The 19,171-nt window shown below is 40.6% G+C and overlaps 1 protein-coding gene across 1 annotated transcript in view; it reads right to left on the bottom strand.

The window, feature by feature from the left end:
* The window catches only part of SPTBN1 (spectrin beta, non-erythrocytic 1), a 2,377,138-nt gene that overhangs the window by 1,941,935 nt on the left and 416,032 nt on the right, over window positions 1-19,171 (bottom strand). The window contains exon 2 of the mRNA XM_044055150.1: window positions 3,110-3,303. Coding sequence (XP_043911085.1) covers window positions 3,110-3,254 — 145 coding nt within the window. The 5' untranslated portion in view covers window positions 3,255-3,303. The remainder of the gene's footprint in view (window positions 1-3,109; window positions 3,304-19,171) is intronic.

Raw genomic sequence — 19,171 nt, 5'->3', positions numbered from 1 at the left:
GCACTGTATCCTTTTAGTAAGGTATCTCTGTGGGTGTTGCAGTTATGCATGTGTATATTTGTCATTATCAGATATTTGTGTCTGATGCATGTGTCTTGTCTGTGCTAAGTGCCAGACTTTCAACCCATTTAAGTTCGTAGGGGTTCAGAAGTAAGTTTAATTAATATTCTATAATCCAAAATGAGTAACAAACTGAGTCAAAAATCGTTTGATAACCAACAGAAACCCAGTGAGAGAACTTGAGTCCAAACCTTCATATGTGGAGACATTTGAAAAAGAAAGGGTGTCGGGTAGTATGGCCTTTTCTACAGCTGCATTATTTATGATAGTTTAAAAAAATACAATATCTAGAGGCTATGGACCTATATTACCTTTTTCCGTCTGTAAGGCACAAACCCAGACTGAAAAGGTGAAATGATGATATGGACAATCTTTTTAAGTCTATCCACAGGGACACTGGCATGGATCTTGATATCAATGTTAGACAGGATGGCAGTTTTCTACACATATGGAGTCAAAACTGGATTTAGGGTGATTATTACTTCAGAGTGATTCAGATAAAGATCACAATAGCCTTTATTTACCAAGTAATTTCACAATGAAAGCTCATTAAAATTCTCAAAATATGAACAAGACTAGCCACCAGGTGGTATGAACCTTGGCTCTAAATGAATGGCACTGCTGAAGTGACACCCTGACCTCATGTGCAGAAAAATGGAAAAAAAGGGTTGGGGGTAGATGAACAATGACTGGTCATTCATAAATATGTGCCACTTGTAAATCAAGTATTACCCACAGAAAGAGGTCCAGCTGCAAAGCAAAATAAAATAGAAATCTATGTCTTTATGATTATAGCTACAGGTAAAAAAAAAAAAAAAAGATACAGATGCCATTTTCTCTGCACTATTAAGCAGAGAAAGGAAATCAACCTACAAAAAAATTTGCCCTTCCACAGGCAGCATTGTTCCCAAAGCAAAAATATGTATAAAAAGTCAATTCTGATAAATAGAAAAAAAAATTAACGCTTAAAACTGTCACCAAACACATTTCATTTGGAATACTGTAAATATAAGCTGTAGTCATGTGTGTGTGTGTGTGTGTGTGTGTGTGTGTGTGTGTGTGTGTGTGTGTGTGTGTGTGTGTGTGTGTGTGAAACAAGAAACTTCTTTATTAAATTATCACCTATGATATAGGCAATCATACATTTATATAAATGAAAACAAACCACAGTGACATATTTTTAGTTGCAAATGTTATTCATCACTTATACTCTATCCAGTCATTGTCAGTAAAACATTACATAGCTCATTCAAATACTGCCTTTTTTTTAAATCTCATTCCTCCTCCAAAACATTATTCTGCCTGTATTGTTCCCACAATTCCCATATTTTCTATGTAATTTGCTCCTACCCTTTTCTAAAGACCCCATTTCCAGTTGTTTTATCTCCGTTACTATATTCACCACTTCTAGTACAGTTGTTTTACACTGTGATTTCCATTTTCTAGTAACTGCTTTTTTGGCAGCCAGCATAATTAGATTTCACAAGGCGTTAACATGTCTAGGTGATTCCAATTCTGTATCATAGCTCAAAAAAATAATTTAGTTAATTATACCAACTTGCCCACCTATCAACTCTGACAGAGTAGTTCACAGGGAATTTTCAAAGTCTGCCAACTCATTACACTCCCCCAAAAATATGTTCCCAATTAAGTCTTTCTTCCCCAACACACCTCTAATGTTTGCTATCTACCCGAGGAAAAATTCTTTGGAGCCTACTTGGGGGTGTAAAAATTCCTATGTTAACACTTCCAAGCAAAGATCCCAAATTCTCTAAACTTTGTTGCATATCTGGGAGTTGTACATATAGCCCCCACTGTTTCTTCAAAAATTGCCTATCCAGTCACTCTTCCCAGTCCTTTCTAACCTCCTCGGATTGATTCTTATAGGTGTGCAAAATTTTATATGTTCTACTAATTATCCCTTTTTAACAGCAGTTTCTGGTCTAGACTGTACTAAAAAACTCTACCAATGCTGGCATTTAATTTGGATCCTCCTATTTCTTTCTGTTTGCCTGTACTCTGTCAGTCCTTGATCGGGAAGGCAAACTCTAGCCTGCAGCCCAAATAAATTCTTGGCCTTGTCCCATTCTGTTGTCTTTCCCGCTCTAATTATTTGTTCCCAATACCTTGGTTTCTTTGCCAGTTTTCTCCAATAATTCTCACCCCTCTTGCCTATTGTCTGAACACCTAATTGCAGTCATCTCTATCGGCAGAATCTCCTTTCTTCATTCCCATGTTGGCTTAGTTGTTAGAATACTTTCTGCTACTTTATGAGTATAATATTCTGTATGATTATTGTTGTTCTCCTTATAGATCTGCATCCAAAACCCCAGTCTATCCCTGTTACTTGAGCTTCCCTCGTTTCTTCATCATCTCTTTCAACTGTGAATTATAGTTTTCTGCTTGTGCTATGTATACGAGCCTTAACTGTGTTGCTCTGAAATACCCCTTCAACTCGGGTAATCCCAATCTGCCCTGTTCTACTGGAAGAATAAGCTTATCCCACTTGACTCTTGCTATCTTCTCCTCCCAGATAAAATCCTTCAGCTCTTTATTAAATGCTATCCGCAACTTCTCCTGTTTGATAAAAATATGTCTGACCAGTGTACAAGACTAAAGGGACCAAAATATTTTAACCATGTATATCTTACTATCAATATCCATATAACAAAGCTTTCATTTTCTCAGTTTTTGTATTATCTTTTGTTTAGTCTCTTCCCGCACATCCTTAGTTGCCACACCAGAATAATTTTTAATCCATACTCCTAAGGTTCACTAGATGACTTGGTGAAATTAAACACCTTCCATATAGTGCTACACTGGAACAGACAGGACTCTATACATGTCATGCTCACTAGACGTCAATAACAGCAATTCCATATGTTCATTATTTAAGTTGAGATGTGATTTCAAATTATTTGCATATAGACCACCAATGACAAATAGCCTCAGCATATTCACACTAGATATTGGAAGAAGTCATAACATATCCCTTATAAACTGCTCAGACACATAAACTAAGATCAAAACAAAAATAAGAGCTCCATACCTGCTAGGGCCTTAATACGAGATCTCTCAAACAGTCGCGCAGAACTGTTCTCATTATCCCAGTCATCTGCTTCCCAACGGTTGTTTACATCAGTGTACTGATGCTGGATTTCAATGTTGTCAAAGTCTGCTGCTACTGCCGTCATGTTGACCTCCACCAATCTCTATTCGTCATCAGTTTCTTCTCACAGAATTCTGTAAAATATCATTTAATACATTTATTCAGCACTTATTAAAATGATACATTTCAACACTGTTTGCCTTATTTACAATATAAACCAAGGGTATGGGTTAGAAATATGTACTTGTTCAACAGGGTTAGTCAAATATGTTTTTTGTTACTGTATGCCTAGTTTCTCAATGAAGGTCACACTTAGTAATGCATTTTTTTTCTAAGGTTAGGAAAAGCACAGTCTTACAAAATAAGCATTCTAGTTACAGATGGATGGTGCCCCAGATAAAAAGCAACATACCTTACAATGAGAGGAGGGAAGGCGTAGCCCCAGACAATGAGCAGTCTTCCTGGCAACAAGAGGAGTGAAGGAGGTACACTTGACAACATGCAGAAAGAAGAATAGGATGTCTCTAGATATTGATCAGGCATCTTACTCTGTAATGTGGGAGAAATTCCGGAGTGAGCAATAAACATTATTTCTAGAGAAGCTGAAGACTCCAGACAATAAGCAATGGGTGATGGTAAGGATCTGGTGGTCAACCAAGTACTTAACAGGGGACATCCTAGACATCAATATTGTGACTGCATTACCGGAGGAAGTGGGCATATATATATATATATATATATATATATATATATATATATATATACTTGATTCATAACAAGATCTGCTCAAAGGCATTACCTAGACCACAGGCTTTTGCTAGATCACTAGTGCAGAAATAAAGGAAGGAGATGGCAACAAAGGTTACGGATGATGTACAGCAGCATTTGTGAAATAATAAAATATGACAAAGAGCAAACAATGCCAGCTACAACAGATAGATGCAGGGTAGGCTGCAAGTATAAGATATTAAAGTGTGGCATTTAACTCACAGGATTTAAGCTATGATCTGTCAATGCTTCCTAAAGCGCAGGGTTTAACTCCCTCAGCCTCTATCTGCCCAATGTACAACTTGGAGCAAGCTACTTAAACATTCAGTGCTCAGGTGTTACCTCTGAAAAGGGATAGCAGTACCGAGTGGGCTTACCTTGTTTACAAAAACATAAGAAAAAAAAAAACGAGCAAAAGAAGGGCAACAAAACTTTGTGTATACATAAAGGAATAAACAAAAAGGGAGTGACAACAAAATTAAATAAAATGAAGGTGGTGAACAAACAGGCATTATGAAAACACAGGGCTGCAAAAATACTTCTGCTCAGTAAGCTTGAAGGAAAGGAAGAAAATGTTACTAGTACAAGTAAAAAAAATACTAAGGATATGGGACAAAACCCACAACTTATACAAACATTCTCTGAAAATTTTTAAAAATTAAAGGTGGGAAAACTAACAGGCTATGTTGGAATTGTAACATTTAACTGTCTGCTTACTGGGTACTGCTCCACATGAAATATTTTCAGGATCTGAGCAAGAGCATAATGTTAACACAAAAACTAAGGGGAAGAATAGGCAGAAGGCAAAAAAGGAGTACGGTGGAGAGACAGATTAGAGTAGACAATGAGAATGTGGACAGATGAAAATAACTGGGAAAGGGAAGAACAGATGAGGGATGTGCAAAGAAAGAAGTGAATGATGGTGATGCAGCTTATTGGATATGATCCGAATGGCAAAGAACTGTGGGAAGGGTATTATACAGTTTACATTTTAGGTGATTCCTCTACTGTGAAAGCATTTATACTGAGCCTCTATACAGGATGGTTTTTAATTCTTTAAAAATGGATAGCTTGGTATTGATTTTAAATAAGCTGGGTGTTAGGACTGAAAGCATGTTTGGCAGAATGCAGTTGCCAAATGGGGGTTACAAACTGAGGATGGAAGCAAGAAACCGGGTTTGCAGGGGGTGTACAACCTTAGAAACCGCACTGTTGTAGAACTAGAAACACCTCTGACCTGCAGGTTTAGAGAAGGCTAATATGCCTGAAGCCCAGATAGAGGCATATTTTACTTCATTTTTATAAGGGTAGCAGCAATATATAAAATGAAGCTGTCAAAATGGTCAGCCTTACTTCACTTTATGGAAGAATCATGGAATTACCGCTATTAAAAAAATATACAGTTCCTGGTATTTGGAAGACAGTATGACATAGGATTCAAAGCTGCAAATATTCATAGAGGGAAGGGTATGCTGCAGAAATATACAGAAGAAAAGGGCATGATACCCCACACACAATTCTTGAAAGAAGGGAGAATGGTAGCTTACACTGGGTATTATTTACTTATTTATTGCTTGAATCTTGTTTACCAGGATGATCTGCCTGGGAACTAAGGCCCATTTTATGCAGAGGCCTGGGGAGAAAAGATCCTTTACAGTTACAAAACCTACGAATAATTTACAGGAAAAAAGAATCAGTTTCTTAATAGTAGAAAACTGAGTTTTAGAATCATCCAGTGGGTAATACAATCAAGACAGTGGTTAATACAATTTGATTTCTACAGGAGTGTTAACACAATAAACGGGTTGTAGTTACATATACAGCAATACATAGACTTCATTTATAAAGGAAGAAAGAAACGCAGTATACAGTTAAAAATATGGCTAGGATTTATTTACATTTACAGGAAATGGTAGGAGAGCTGGAAAGTTAGGCATACCGAGTAATAGTCTAAAGATCTGAAAGTGCTAGAGAGAGAGAGAGAGAGAGAGAGAGAGAGAGAATAGTCTAGAAATCGTATACAGCTGCAGTGTGCCAGTCAGGGTGTGAACAACAGCAATGCCAGGATGAGTCTAGGTGCTGTTTTAGGTTGTGCTTAAAGCTAGATGCACAGCTGTCCTGTTTTAGTGGGATAAGCAGGGAGTTCCACTGTCATATGACATAGGATGTGTATAGAGAGTCTGCAGCTGTATTATGGGATTTGGAAGTTATTAGTAGGCTCTGATAACCTGAGTGAAGGCAATGTGGAAGACAGTAGTGCTTCAGAATGTTCTGGACAGAAGGGCAAGTGTGTGGTTTGTGTATTATTTTGTGGGCAGTCTGAAGTTGAGTAAATTTAAGGTTTAGGTAGTTCTAGCCAGCTGAGCTTCTTTAGTATTAAAGGAGTGGTGTGTACAATAGGATGCATTAGCTGCAAACTTTGCTATTTTGTTAAAGCATGCCTCTAATTCATTTAGTAGGGTGGCTTGAATGTTGGTTAATATGGGCAATGCATAAATACAGAAGGGAAGGGAGAAGATAGGGCGATAAGGATTTTTTTGATAAATCTTGAGGAAGGATTTGTTTCAGTACAGGAAGCCCAGCAAATGAAGGTCATCCATAAGAAATGTGGTGTCTGGTAGGGGACCATAAGGGTGAGCAATGGGTTCTTTTCAACGTGTTTAAAAATTATGTTGCCTTTTTACTGATGGCATAATTATAAGGACAGCATAACAAATACATGAAGTAGGAAAAGGATGAAAAGGGACTTAACTGAAATCACACTGATGGGCTACAACATGGCACCTTAAATTCAAAAGCACAGCACCTGAGACTGTAAGTGAAGAGGAAGCAGCAACAGATCTAATACTAGAAAAATGTAAACTTCACAGGTATCATTTGTTTTCTTAAATGAGTGGGTGGGGTTATGTATATTCAGAAAAAAACACTGGCTCAAAGTAAACCATGAAACTTTTATTAGTGTGTTGGATCTAATATATGCACTATGGTTTCCTTTGAGACAGTGTTTTTTTTCCCTTCTGAGTATGCACATATTTTTCACCTGGCTCAGGCTTTGCCTATTTTGAGCTGTCAAGTCTGTGTTTTGGTGTTAGTTATGTCGAATAACACTGCTATAAAAGTAAGCACTGGAGACGGCAGCAAGGAAAGCCAGTGAGTATGGAATAGGTATCGCACTTCACGAAAGCAAGCAGATGCTTTCTGGCTTACTTCACATGTAACTGGCACAAATTCATCTGCTCCAGAGTCGTCAGACTTTGTTCAGAATTTACAAACATTTTGTTGTAAAATTCTGCTCCTTTGACAAACCACTACCAGCTATGCTGCAAAGCAAAAACTGCACCAAAAAAAAATAAATAAATTCTGGCATCAGACTTGCTAGACTGGGGTGTCTGTTATGCGAAACAACTCCATACTGCTTAACTACACTGCATTCTAAATCAGTGGTGTTTAGGCTGCACTTCTGCATGTATTCTGGGATGTAAAGAGCCAATACAAATGTCCTGCTGCACAAATGCGCAGACCTGAAGGGCACTGCAGACATAACCAGGAGGTGAAAGGTGGTCGTCACTGCCAAACTCCTGCAAAATTACACTTCTAGACAAGTCGCCATGCTCCCTTTGTTTTGAAGGTATGAAGCCCACCCAGGTCTATAATCTAAACAATATACAGCAGAAAATAAATAAATAAATAAATAACATATCATATAATAATAATACATGAGAACACAAAACAAAATATGTCATCAAAACTTAACACTTCAAATGAGGGTGCTACTTTGATTTAAAACAGTTTTAGACCACCATCTGCTGGAGATGTCTGAACATGACATGTATAAAATATAGTTTAGTCCACACGCAATCTAACCTTGTTCTCTGATCAGGACTTTAGGTGCGAACTGGTAATAAATTAATGAATATTCACACACGTGCATATACATACCATATACCTCTACATGTACACACACATTCACATTCTACTCACATGCACACAGAGTTAATCTGTTGAGATGTAACAACTGTTAACATACATTGATGCTATGCACTCCGGAAATGACTGTCGTGCTATACTACAGCACCCCGACCGTGTTGCTCAAACAACACAAGGATCTGTTATGGCACACAAATGTTTTGGAAACAACCACTCTGAATGGAAATAAACGGGGACCTGCTGAGGCACATTTGTTAGCACTCTGCAATGAAAGCAAGACGTCCTTCTCTCTCATTCCCTTTCTCTTCTCCACAATGGCAGGCATCCATTTACTTCACACTAAGCTCACTGTAGCACTGATTTTTTTTCTGAGTCCAGGGTTGTGCTGTGGTCCAGTGCTACTGCATTCTGCTCTGGATGCTGTCACCACAGAACAACCACAACTGGATGCAAATTCCACCCCTCACTTTCCACACCAAGGTAAAATAAGATGCATTTTGATGCAAAGTTCAGGAAGCACTTCCAAGGTTACATAGAAAGGGCAAACTCAGAGCGTTCAGTTTACAGTAACATGGAATATTATGCTAACAATGAAAACATGTTTTGTTCATAAAACAGAGAAAAAGAACTGCCCAGGAGATATTAATGTAGATCAAACTTAATTCCCCTTTTTGGTTTTGTGGTGTAGAGGGATAAGGCCCTGCTTGACATGACCAGGACAACCCCAGTTTGAATAGAGACCTTGATGATGGAGGAGCTGTTTGAGTGGATAGGACTGAAACAGACAATGCCTCCTTGTCTCTCCTGGGAAGGCGGGATGGTATGATATGCCAAGTAGCCCAAATGCAGTTCTACTATTCCACATGGTGAATGATATCAACACTGCAAGTCCAGAGTGAATAATCCAACTTCCAAATGACAACACTCAGAACATGGTACTAGTATCAGTTAAAATAACAGGTAAATGGAGCAGATGTACACAGAAATAACCACTTTTACCCAACAAATGGGCATTTTGCCATTCAGAACATTTTCTTAAGTTAAATTTCACTGACTCATTTCAAACCCTTATTACTAAACCACTGAATAAGGTTCCAAAAAGTTCTAATACCTCATGCATGCAGCTATTTATTCCCCACCTGCAACCCCAAAGTTGCTTTGGTCAACACAGAAGGTGCTACCTAACTAAATTAATATTCTATACACAATCTTGCTGTTTGCTCAAAACTATGTTTTCTTATTAAGATAAAGTTTTATTTGCTCTAAGCACTTCCAACTTCTGTGAAACTGTTGGGTCACTATTATACCACTACCATCTGCTGATCACTAAACAGGACCAACATGCCCACAGACACAAAACAAATCTTAACAACCTTAATTTTAACTTCTTACAAACTTACTACACGAACTGTGAACAGTAAGTCAAAGGGAATCAGTAATTTGTCTTTTTGCACTTCACTCAAGTTCTTAATGTGATTTGAACTAATTACTTCCGATTGACTTCAGCAGTGTTTCAACCTATGAGCTACAAAGCTTCTATCTCTTATGAGGCATCCTACTATTCTTTCTTCTTAGCAGCATATTCTAATGTTTAACTTTCACTTGTGCTACAATACAAAGCTTGGCTAGTTTATGAAACCCTGTTCTATAACCCAATGGCTGTTTATGTACATTATTCTCCAGTGGTTTGCCTAAAAAACACTTTCTACTTAAATACACTGTGCACATGAATATTATTATTAACAGTTTTTAACTGTAAGGAAAAATACACATGGATGAGTGCATAAATGGTTTTCTACTATCTATTTCAAAAAGGTGCAAGTTCACGTATTTATGTTTCAGAAGGATAATTTTTTTTTTTTTGAGCATCTAAAGACTCACGTTTACATAAGATATTTTAAAAACCACCTTCACACAGCACAAGATCAACCTTTTGACAACCAAAAATGTAAAACTGGAAGCCTTCCAAAGGCTGATTAAATGCATGAATACAGTTTCTGCTTCGTTCTGTCCCAATTTCACTCCGATATCACAAAATCCTTTGGTGCAGGTTAAGGTATGGACTCTTGGGTAAGAATTGGGCATACAGTCTTTGCCAAGTAGTTTGTAATAAAGTAGGGAAGCACACATGCAAAAGTATGGCACTGTAAGGCTTATGCCAGCCACTGCAGGGAAAATAGAAAACACCCCCAAGGCTGGCTGGATGACAGCTACCAGCAACCAGCCCACATCAGTGGGAAATGGAAGGGCTGCTGGTTGGCAGGGAAAACTAATATATTTTCCTTTTCTTTTAGGGGCCATTTGGAAGGGTGATTTCTAGCGATGTTTACTTTGGCCTAAAAAGCATACCGTAAGATGAAGTGAAATATTGCTACAAAGAACTGGCACAAAAATACTGTTGCTCTTACTTCAGATGTGCCCTATACACATCTACTACACAAACATGTGCTCTGAAAACAAATATGTCTGAAAGACCCAGTAGAGCTAAACTTCCTGCAGTCCTGTGTGCCCTATACACATCTACTATACAAAAATGTGCTCTGAGAACAAGTATGTCTGAAAGACACAGTAGAGTTAAACTTCCTGCAGTCCTGTAAATGTTTACAGCAACTTCACAGCACTGAAGAAAAATACAATTACACAGTTGTATTCTACATACTGAAATGTTTTGAATACCCAAAGGCCACTTCAAGCATGTCAGAGTAAAACAAATGTATCAAACACCAAGTAAAATTAAGTAACTGCATATATACACACACATATAACATGAGTTTAATTTTTTCATAGGTATGTACTAGGCTAATGGCCCTGGAGCCTTTACAAGCCCAACCCATAGAAGTGCCCTGGCATCTTGCCGCTTGACGTTGGTTCCCAGTGCCTCTATCAGAAGAGCCACTGGAGTGATCCCCGGGGCGAACTTTCTATTTCCCATCCACTCATCTAGATTTCTCTTGAAGAGGGCCAGTGAGGTGCTCTGCTCGACATGTATGGGAAGTCTATTCCAGAGGATGGGCAGTCTCTGGGTTATGAACCTGTCCCTCCAGCATGTTCTGTTGATTGGGGTAATGAGGTTGAGGACTCTGCAGCGTGTGGTGCAGAGAGATTGGGATTTCTTTAGATGTAGCATTTCTAACAGAGCTGGGTCAGACATGGCTTTGTAGGTCAATCAGAGATCGCCTCTTAGTAGACTACATGAGACAGAGAACAGCTGGAGTGTTTTTGAGTCTGTCCATGTAGGACATGTGTTTAAGGCCTAGAATCCTCTTCATGAGGTAAATTTGTGGCCTTTCCAGCTGTTGCATGCGTCTAGTGAGGTACATGCCAATGGGGCATTATACTCGATGACTGGTCTAATGAGGGAAGAGTAGAGATGATGACCTCTTTCTTCCTGGATGCAAAACCCTTGGTAATGAGATGAGTCACATAGAAGGGCTTTCTGACCACAGTGGCAATGTGGTGGTCGAAGGAGAGGTTGCTGTCAACCTGTGTCCCCAGATCTCTTATAACGCCTTCAGTGTTCACTGGGCTCCCATCGATGTGGTAATTAGTGGGAACTGAGTTTTCCCAAAGGGGATGACGATGCATTTTTTGGCATTAAGCTTAAGGCCATGGTTTCGACACCAGTCATTGGTCTCAGTGAGGCCTTTCTGTAGGATATCTACATCACTTGGGGAGTTAATAATGGCTCCCAGTTTGCAGTCGTCTGTGAACTTGGTCAGCCAGAGTCCCTCCATGTTGGCCTGGACTTCTGAGAATTAGATGCCAAACAGGAGAGGACCCAGGAACGACCCCTGTGGGACTCCACTCGTGATTGGTCAGCAGTCTGACTTGGAGTCCTCTACTTTCACAATGTGGGATCCATCTGTGAGCCAATTTGCAACCCACCTAGTGATATAGGGGTTGATGCCTAGTTCGGTGAGTTTATCAATAATTCCTGAGTCAGGAATGGTATCAAAGGCCTTGGCCAGATCGAGCTAGGCTGTATGAACTGCCTTGTCCTCATCCACAGCTCTAGTGACTGACTCAAAGAATTCAACCAGATTTAGCAGACATGGTCTACCTTTCACAAAACCAAATTGTGTGGGATCTAGAGTTTGGAGATTCCCTATATCCTTGTTAATTAGGTCCATGCTGATGCGCTCCATAGCCTTACATATCAGACTCGTCAGGCTAATAGGGCGATAATTCCCAGGGTCTGTAGTCGCTCCCTCTTTATGGAGATGGATGATTGTAGCAGTGCGCCATTCAGTAGGGACAAAGCTTGAGGTGAGGCTGTGACTGAACAGGGCACACAGATGTGGTGCCAGTTCACTTTGTAGTTCATGTAGAACACATCCAGGGATATTGTTGTGTCCCGTGGAAGCTGTATTCTTGGCCTTGGACAATGCAGCTTTAACCCGTGCTGCAGTAATGCTGGGTGCCTGGCATTCCTCCGGTATAGTAATTGGTCCTTGGGGGGGGGGGGGGATAAAGTTGGCACTGAATCTGTCGACCAGTATGGTGGCAATATCTGTTGGCTCAGTATAGCAGGTACCATTGTGCTATGACTCGGAGCAAACCTGGGTATTGCCGTAGAGATTCTTGCTAGAACTATAGAAGGCTTTGTGATTGTTTTTAGTGTCTGTTGCAATTCTGCCTTCATAGCTTCCTTTAGAGGTTTTGATGCGGGACTTCAACTTTTTGTTGAGGCTAATAAGGGAGTTTTTCCAGTCTTGGGACTTCACCATTTTCTGCAACAGTTTCTTCCTTCTGTTGTCGAGTTTATTAAAGGCAGAGGACCACCAGATTGGCTTCCTTTTTTTTGGGGGAAAGTGCCTTTGTTCTGTTGGGTATGGCTAGTTCCATGCATTTATGTACGTGTTCGTACAGCACATTGTTGTATGATTCGACAGTCAGGCATCTATTTTCCACTGACATGGATGTCGTGAAGTTGGCCACCTCTGTTTTTAGGAGCTCAAAGTCAGCTTTAAAGAAGTTTTTATGGTGGTTACCTTTGCGGGGGGGGGGGGGGGGTGAGATGTGTATCTCCATGGTGATTAGTTTGTGGTTGGATCTAAGCAGGGAGGAATTGACTATTGGCGTAGAGCAATGGCTGCCCATGTTAGTAATAACCAGGTCAAGGATGTTGCTTCCTCTAGTGGGGGTAAGAATGAGCTGATCCAGGGCGCTGGAATTGATGAATTCCAGGAAGCGTTGGGCCAGTGTATTGGTGCACGAGTAGTTTTCCCAGTTGATGGAGGGGTAGTTGAAGTCACCTATTATGAGAGTGTTGGGTTGGACCCTAAATAGTTTCCAGGGTGCTTAGGAACATGGAGTGAGTCTTGGGACATGGCTTGGGACCTATAGCAGGCTACGACCTGAATCGCCATCTTACCCAATGTTAGTTCTACCTGAAGTATCTCAGATGCGTTATGCTGGGCTTCTAGTCTGGATGTGTGCATATCCTTTATGAATATGCTATGTCTATATTCCCCTTGTATTCCCACTGGCAAATAAGTACAAATTCTTCTGTTTATGACAGAAATTCACTGATAGACCTTTATCAGTATCACTGGAAGCTGCCAGTGGAGGAAAATACTATGTCCTCACCTAGGCGAGTGCCACCAAGGCTCCATTCTGCCCAGAAAAACTGCTGACAGCATCCTTGCATTTTAGGGGCACTGCCAAAAAGCTTGCAAACCCAATGCACGATACCCCAATGGTGCCAAACGTAAATGCCACATCAGACAAGGGACTGCAGTTCTCAGGGATGAATACTTTACTACCTATATTCCCTCTCTGGACTTGATGTTTGCCTGTATGAACTACCACTGGTAGTGAGACCAGTTAAGTGTCCCATCCCAGTCTAAACCAAGGCTGGCACTAGCATGAATTCAGAGGCTGTGAGCAAAAAATATTTTCTCTAAAATGTGTGCCTATTTAATAAACATAAAAATCAGAGTCTGCTGACCATCAAAAATTTGCTTATAATGTCAGAATAGGTTCCCTCAAATAATACCAGTGTTATGATCCAAAGACTCAAACATTCTTCCCCAAAGGGCTGCTATTCACACAGTTTGTCTGGGTTTCTGTGGAGTTTGTGACGCATAAATGTTCCTTCTAACAACTACCACTTAGCTGTCTGACAGAATGTAAAGGCTGTGGACACTGAACAGCTCTCTCTCAAGGCAAGAAACAATTCCATCAACATCTTGTATGTATAATGCTCTTGCTTCTGAAAACCATTCACAACACTCTGTTAGCTACTTGGTGTATGTTTCTGTATCCTGCCTGGCCTCCCCTACCTTTTTATGGTCTTCAATGGACTACTGACCATACAGAAAGCTGGACCAGCCCATATATTTAGTGCAGGATTATAATAACTACATTATTTTCCTTACCTAGTAGCACACAGACCTTTCCACCTTCCATAACTAAAACAGCCATTTTCCTTACTGCCTCCGACACTGAGTTACAGTGCTCAGGCCTCCAGAAAAGAAGCCACACTGATGAACACAAAGACAGTGCCTAAAGCTCTGAACCAAGTTTGAATAGGATCAGCAGTCAAATTACCTTGTTCAAGGACTTCAGTCTTTAGCTTCTCTGTCTATACAGCTGGAAAGCTATCCTTCCTTTTGCTACTTTATTTTACGTTAAAGGGTGATATCAAATGAAAATATCAAAGTGTCAGTATGACTCAAGGTACCGAGGACACTTATAAGGCATTCTGCCAGCAGCAACAACCAAGATGTGTGCTTGGCTTGCCAAGCTGTGCAAGTGAGCACCTTTCACTGTGCAATTGTGGGAATGTGCACACCATCAGCTTCCAAGGGGAAGGATTAAAGGACACAAAAAAAACGCTGATGGTGACCTGGATGATGATGCACTCTGAATGATCACCCCAATAAGGAAGGGTAGGTCACACCGACTGAAGTAGGGTTGTTGACTTGTCAGGTGCCGGGGAAGAAAAACAAACTGACACTTTCTGGGCAATGGCATCTTCCTACATAAAGCAAATGGGGGTAACCATTCATAACTTTTAAAAACAAGAAAAGGGACAGTTTTCTTAACTCCTTATGTGTAATAACAGAATACAGACCTCATTTCTCATCACTGCTTCAACTGCTGCCATCATTCCACAGGCCTCTTTTACTGATCTTCACAAAAACCTCTTCACTTCATTTATTACACTACATGATAGTCCCACGGGCTATCCCACTCTAAACAAGAGGCATCCCTTTTTGATCTCTTCACACTCTGCAGTTACCATTACTTTCCCTGACTGCTATTACCAAGATTCACATTTTTCTGACAAGTTGTCCCTGGTATCCATTTTGGTCCTCCACAATACTTGACATACTGACCGTACTGAACCCTGAATTTTAGCGACTTTTTGATCACTAACTGGCTAGTGCACTACAAAAAGACTACAGAGGAAGGGTCAACCTTCACACCCTATGAGCACTTCTACCTCAAGACAAATCTTACATTTTTGACAACCTAATACAGTCCACTACTCTTCTAACCCCCAGTACCTAAAACAACGTATCCTTTTCTTTCTCTCTCTCACTAGTCCTCAGTGTAGAAAAACATAGCCCCAACTTATACATGCTTCTCCTCCTAATCTCCCTACCATACCTCCTGTGCGCTCAACATCTCTTACTTCCATAAATCAGGTAATCCCATAAAGTTGGAAATAATAATCTTAGCACACAATCATTATTATTCAGGTAAAGGAACATATTTTAGGTGCATTTCGAAGGCATGTCAAACTAATCAGCATAAGATCAAGCAAATGTAAACAAACATTTGCTCTCAAGGTGAATTTCTTGGCACCCATGTCTCGAACACAATTTAGTTATGATCAGAGACCCAATCATAATCCTATATATTATTACTACTTAGGGGCTTTATATCAGTTTTACGAATCAAAAGGTGAAACATTACTTTGTAAGTATGATACAAGGGGAGCAAGATATCGGAAATCCTAAATTTCAATCAAACGTCAGGCAGCCATAACCATTTAGATGCGCGCGCGCGCACACACACATATATATATATATATATATATATATATAGAGAGAGAGAGAGAGCGAGAGACCAGTTGGCATAACTGGTTAAGGTCTGACTGCCATGCATGAGGTACACTGGCCTTCGGCCAATGCTTGTCTGGGGTTAGCATACTTTCCCCGTGTCTCTATGGGGTTTCTTCCACCTCCGAAAAACATGCTGAATGCTTCCATTTCAAACACACCAATGAATAGAGCTGTGGGCAGCGCAACAGACTCTAAATGGTGCCCTACAGGGAGAAGAGTTGTACAAACGAACCATTTTTGGCATGTATTGTAGTACACAGTACCCTCAAGATAGGAAAATACAAATCACAGACTGCGCACGGTGGCAGGGCTAGCCACTTGATGGTGTAAAATATAGCTCTAGGTGATTCGGTCATGTTGACTAATGTTGCCAAATGGGCAAGGGTATTTGCTTGTTATAAATGGGTTGAGGACCTGGCCTACTCTGACCCACACCAGGGACCCATGCTAAGGGTGGGTGGAGTGTAAGTGCCCATATTGGTCAGTGTGTGACACTATAAAGTCCAGCAACACATGCTGTCTGGCAAACAGCTTGACAGTAGCCAACATATGGTTCAGAAAGAGAGAGAGAGAGAGAGAGAGAGAGAGAGAGTAACAAGATCGCATACAAGAGTGGCCAGCATGCAACTCAGGTAGTCTTCTTCCTAATAAGGAAAGGCCAGTAGGCAGAATCAGAGATTGCAAAGTCATCCTCGGTGAAACAGGCAACAAGCATTATGGCAACAGCATAAATCACTGGTTGCCCCAATCAGCTGCAAGCAGTGGTCAGAGAAAGCTTTAAGGTCAACAGGCTGAAGAGAAAGTACAACATTTCAAGGTATTGCTCATGGCTCTAGCATCCTAAGAAGAGGTGGAAATAGGTGGAGTTGAAAAAGAATGGCAGCACCTCAAAACAGCATGAATGAGGACTACAGAACTGATATGTGGCCAAGCCAGGTATGAAATAAGGTACATAAGGAAAGCTGGTGGTGGAATGCAGAAGTCCAGGAAGTCATAAAAAAAAAGGAGTGAAGGAAAAAGTGAGAGATAGAAAAGACCGACCAGGCTATGAAGGAATACTGGTTAGCGAAGAAAGGAGTTGCAAAGAACAGGGCCATAGGAAGCACTCTAACAGCTTCTGGAAAGTGACTCAGCAGGTGGCACAAAGACACTATATCAGGTTGCAAGGCAAAGACAGAAAGATAAAGACAGGCAGCTACCCTTCATAATGGGATGCCAGCAACAACCTGTTCACCAGTACAAAGGAGTACTTCCAGCAGCTTCTGAATGAAGAAAACCCCACAGAAGTTGCACTGCCCCAGACACAGCCTACAATGAAAAAAGAGGAGCCCACTATGAAGAAGTAAGAACAGCACTAAGGAAGATGAAGTCAGGGAAAGCAGCAGGCTCAGATGAGGTCACAGCATATATGATAAAAATTCTGGGTGAGATGGGGAGAAATGGCTCTTGAGGGTACTCATAGCAGTGAGGAGAGAAAGGCGCATCCCAGATGACTTCAGAACAAGCATACTTGTGCCAGTGTACAAGAACAAAGGGGACATCCACAACTGTGGGCATTACAGAGGCATCAAGCTCTTGTCACACTGCATGAAAGTTATCGAGAGGGTGATTGATAAATGGATACACAGAGTACTACAATGTAAGATGGGAGATGAGCGATTTGGATTCAGATTAGGATACAGCAAAACTGACCTGATGTTTGCAGTGAGATACTTGAGAAGAAGCTAGAGATGAGGAAAGAGAACAGCTGAGCATTCCTAGACTTGGAGAAAGCATATGACAAAGTTCAAAGAAAGCTGATTTGGGCAGTACTGCAGCGGTTCAGAGTCCCAGAAACATTGGTAGAATTAGTGCAGGCTACGTACAAGAACCCAATGATTCGAGAATGAACACTGTTCGGTCTCTCAGAGGGTTCCCAATGGGAGTGGGTGTGCACCAGGGTTCAGCTCTGAGCCCACAGCTGTTCATACTGGTAATGGACTATATTAGCAAACAGGTTGGAGGGGACAGATTAACAGAGCTGCTGTATGCAGACAATATGGCATTATAGGCAGATTCTGAGTAAGAACTTCAGCAAAGGATAGGGAAATGGAATGCAAAACTGAAGGCACATGGGATGAAACTAAGCAGAGATAATAAAGTGGTAATGGCAGCAAATGGTGGAAATCAGAAGAAGCTGAGAATTGAAATAGAAGTGAAGACAGTGGAACAGATTAATCGCTTCAAGTATCTGGCAGATGGGGCTGAGGAGAAGGGAAGTCTGAATGAAGAGGTCAAAGCTAGAATCAGAGGGGCTGCAGCCAACTGACACACAGTCTCAGGTGTAGTGAATGACAGAAGAATGGTAAACAAGCTGAAAAGTAAGGTTTAAAAGACAGTGGTGTGACCAGAACTACTGTATGGTAAAGGCAGAGCAGATGAGGAAGGTAGAGATAATGGAAAGTGCAGAGAAGGGTGGTAGGATGCACACTGTGGGACAGATGAAGAAATAAGGACATAAGAGCAGAAGCCGCAGTAGCTCTAATTGCAGAAACGATCAAAGAGAACAGAGTATAGTGGTTCTGACACATGCAGAAAAGCAGAAGATGATCTGGTGAAGATGGTTTGGGATAGATAGGAAGAAGGTAAGAGGAATGGAGGACAGCCAGCAAAGAGGTGGATGGATTGTGTGAGAGAAGATCTGCAACAGTCAAGCATGTGTGGCATTGAACCAAGAGAGATGGAGACAGTTGATACGGTACCTTGACCCCATGTAGAAAATTGGGGAAAAAAAGGATGGGGGCTGCTGCTGATGACACACATACATATGTGTAAACACACACACACACACACACACACACACACACACACACACACACACACACACACACACACACACACACAGTTACTTTTGTTGAATGTTCAGAATATCATTTGATCGAAAATGTCATTACTTGTGGGAATTTGCCCTTTTCCCACTGTTGTGCGATATCAAAGTTGAAGCATGTATGTAGCAGGGGCTGTGGTGGTGCAAAAAGGGCTTGCCAAAAAACATTTGGGTTGTTTTTTTTTTTATAGTGTGTGCTGTTATTTTTCTTGTATTTTTAGGTTTAAAGAATTGAGTTTTCTCTGATCGGTAATATAGATATACTACACACACAAACTGCATATATAACTTATGCTTATGAATATACAGTATGTGACCTGCATTCCTTCACTCAGCTGAAAGATGGCATTCATCAGATTTGACAAA

This window comes from Protopterus annectens, chromosome 1.part2, assembly GCF_019279795.1.
Source record: "Protopterus annectens isolate FY-2018-M chromosome 1.part2, PAN1.0, whole genome shotgun sequence".
NCBI lineage: Eukaryota > Metazoa > Chordata > Ceratodontiformes > Protopteridae > Protopterus > Protopterus annectens.
The sequence above is the reverse complement of the archived record's forward strand: the minus strand, read 5'-3'. Positions and strand labels throughout refer to the sequence as shown.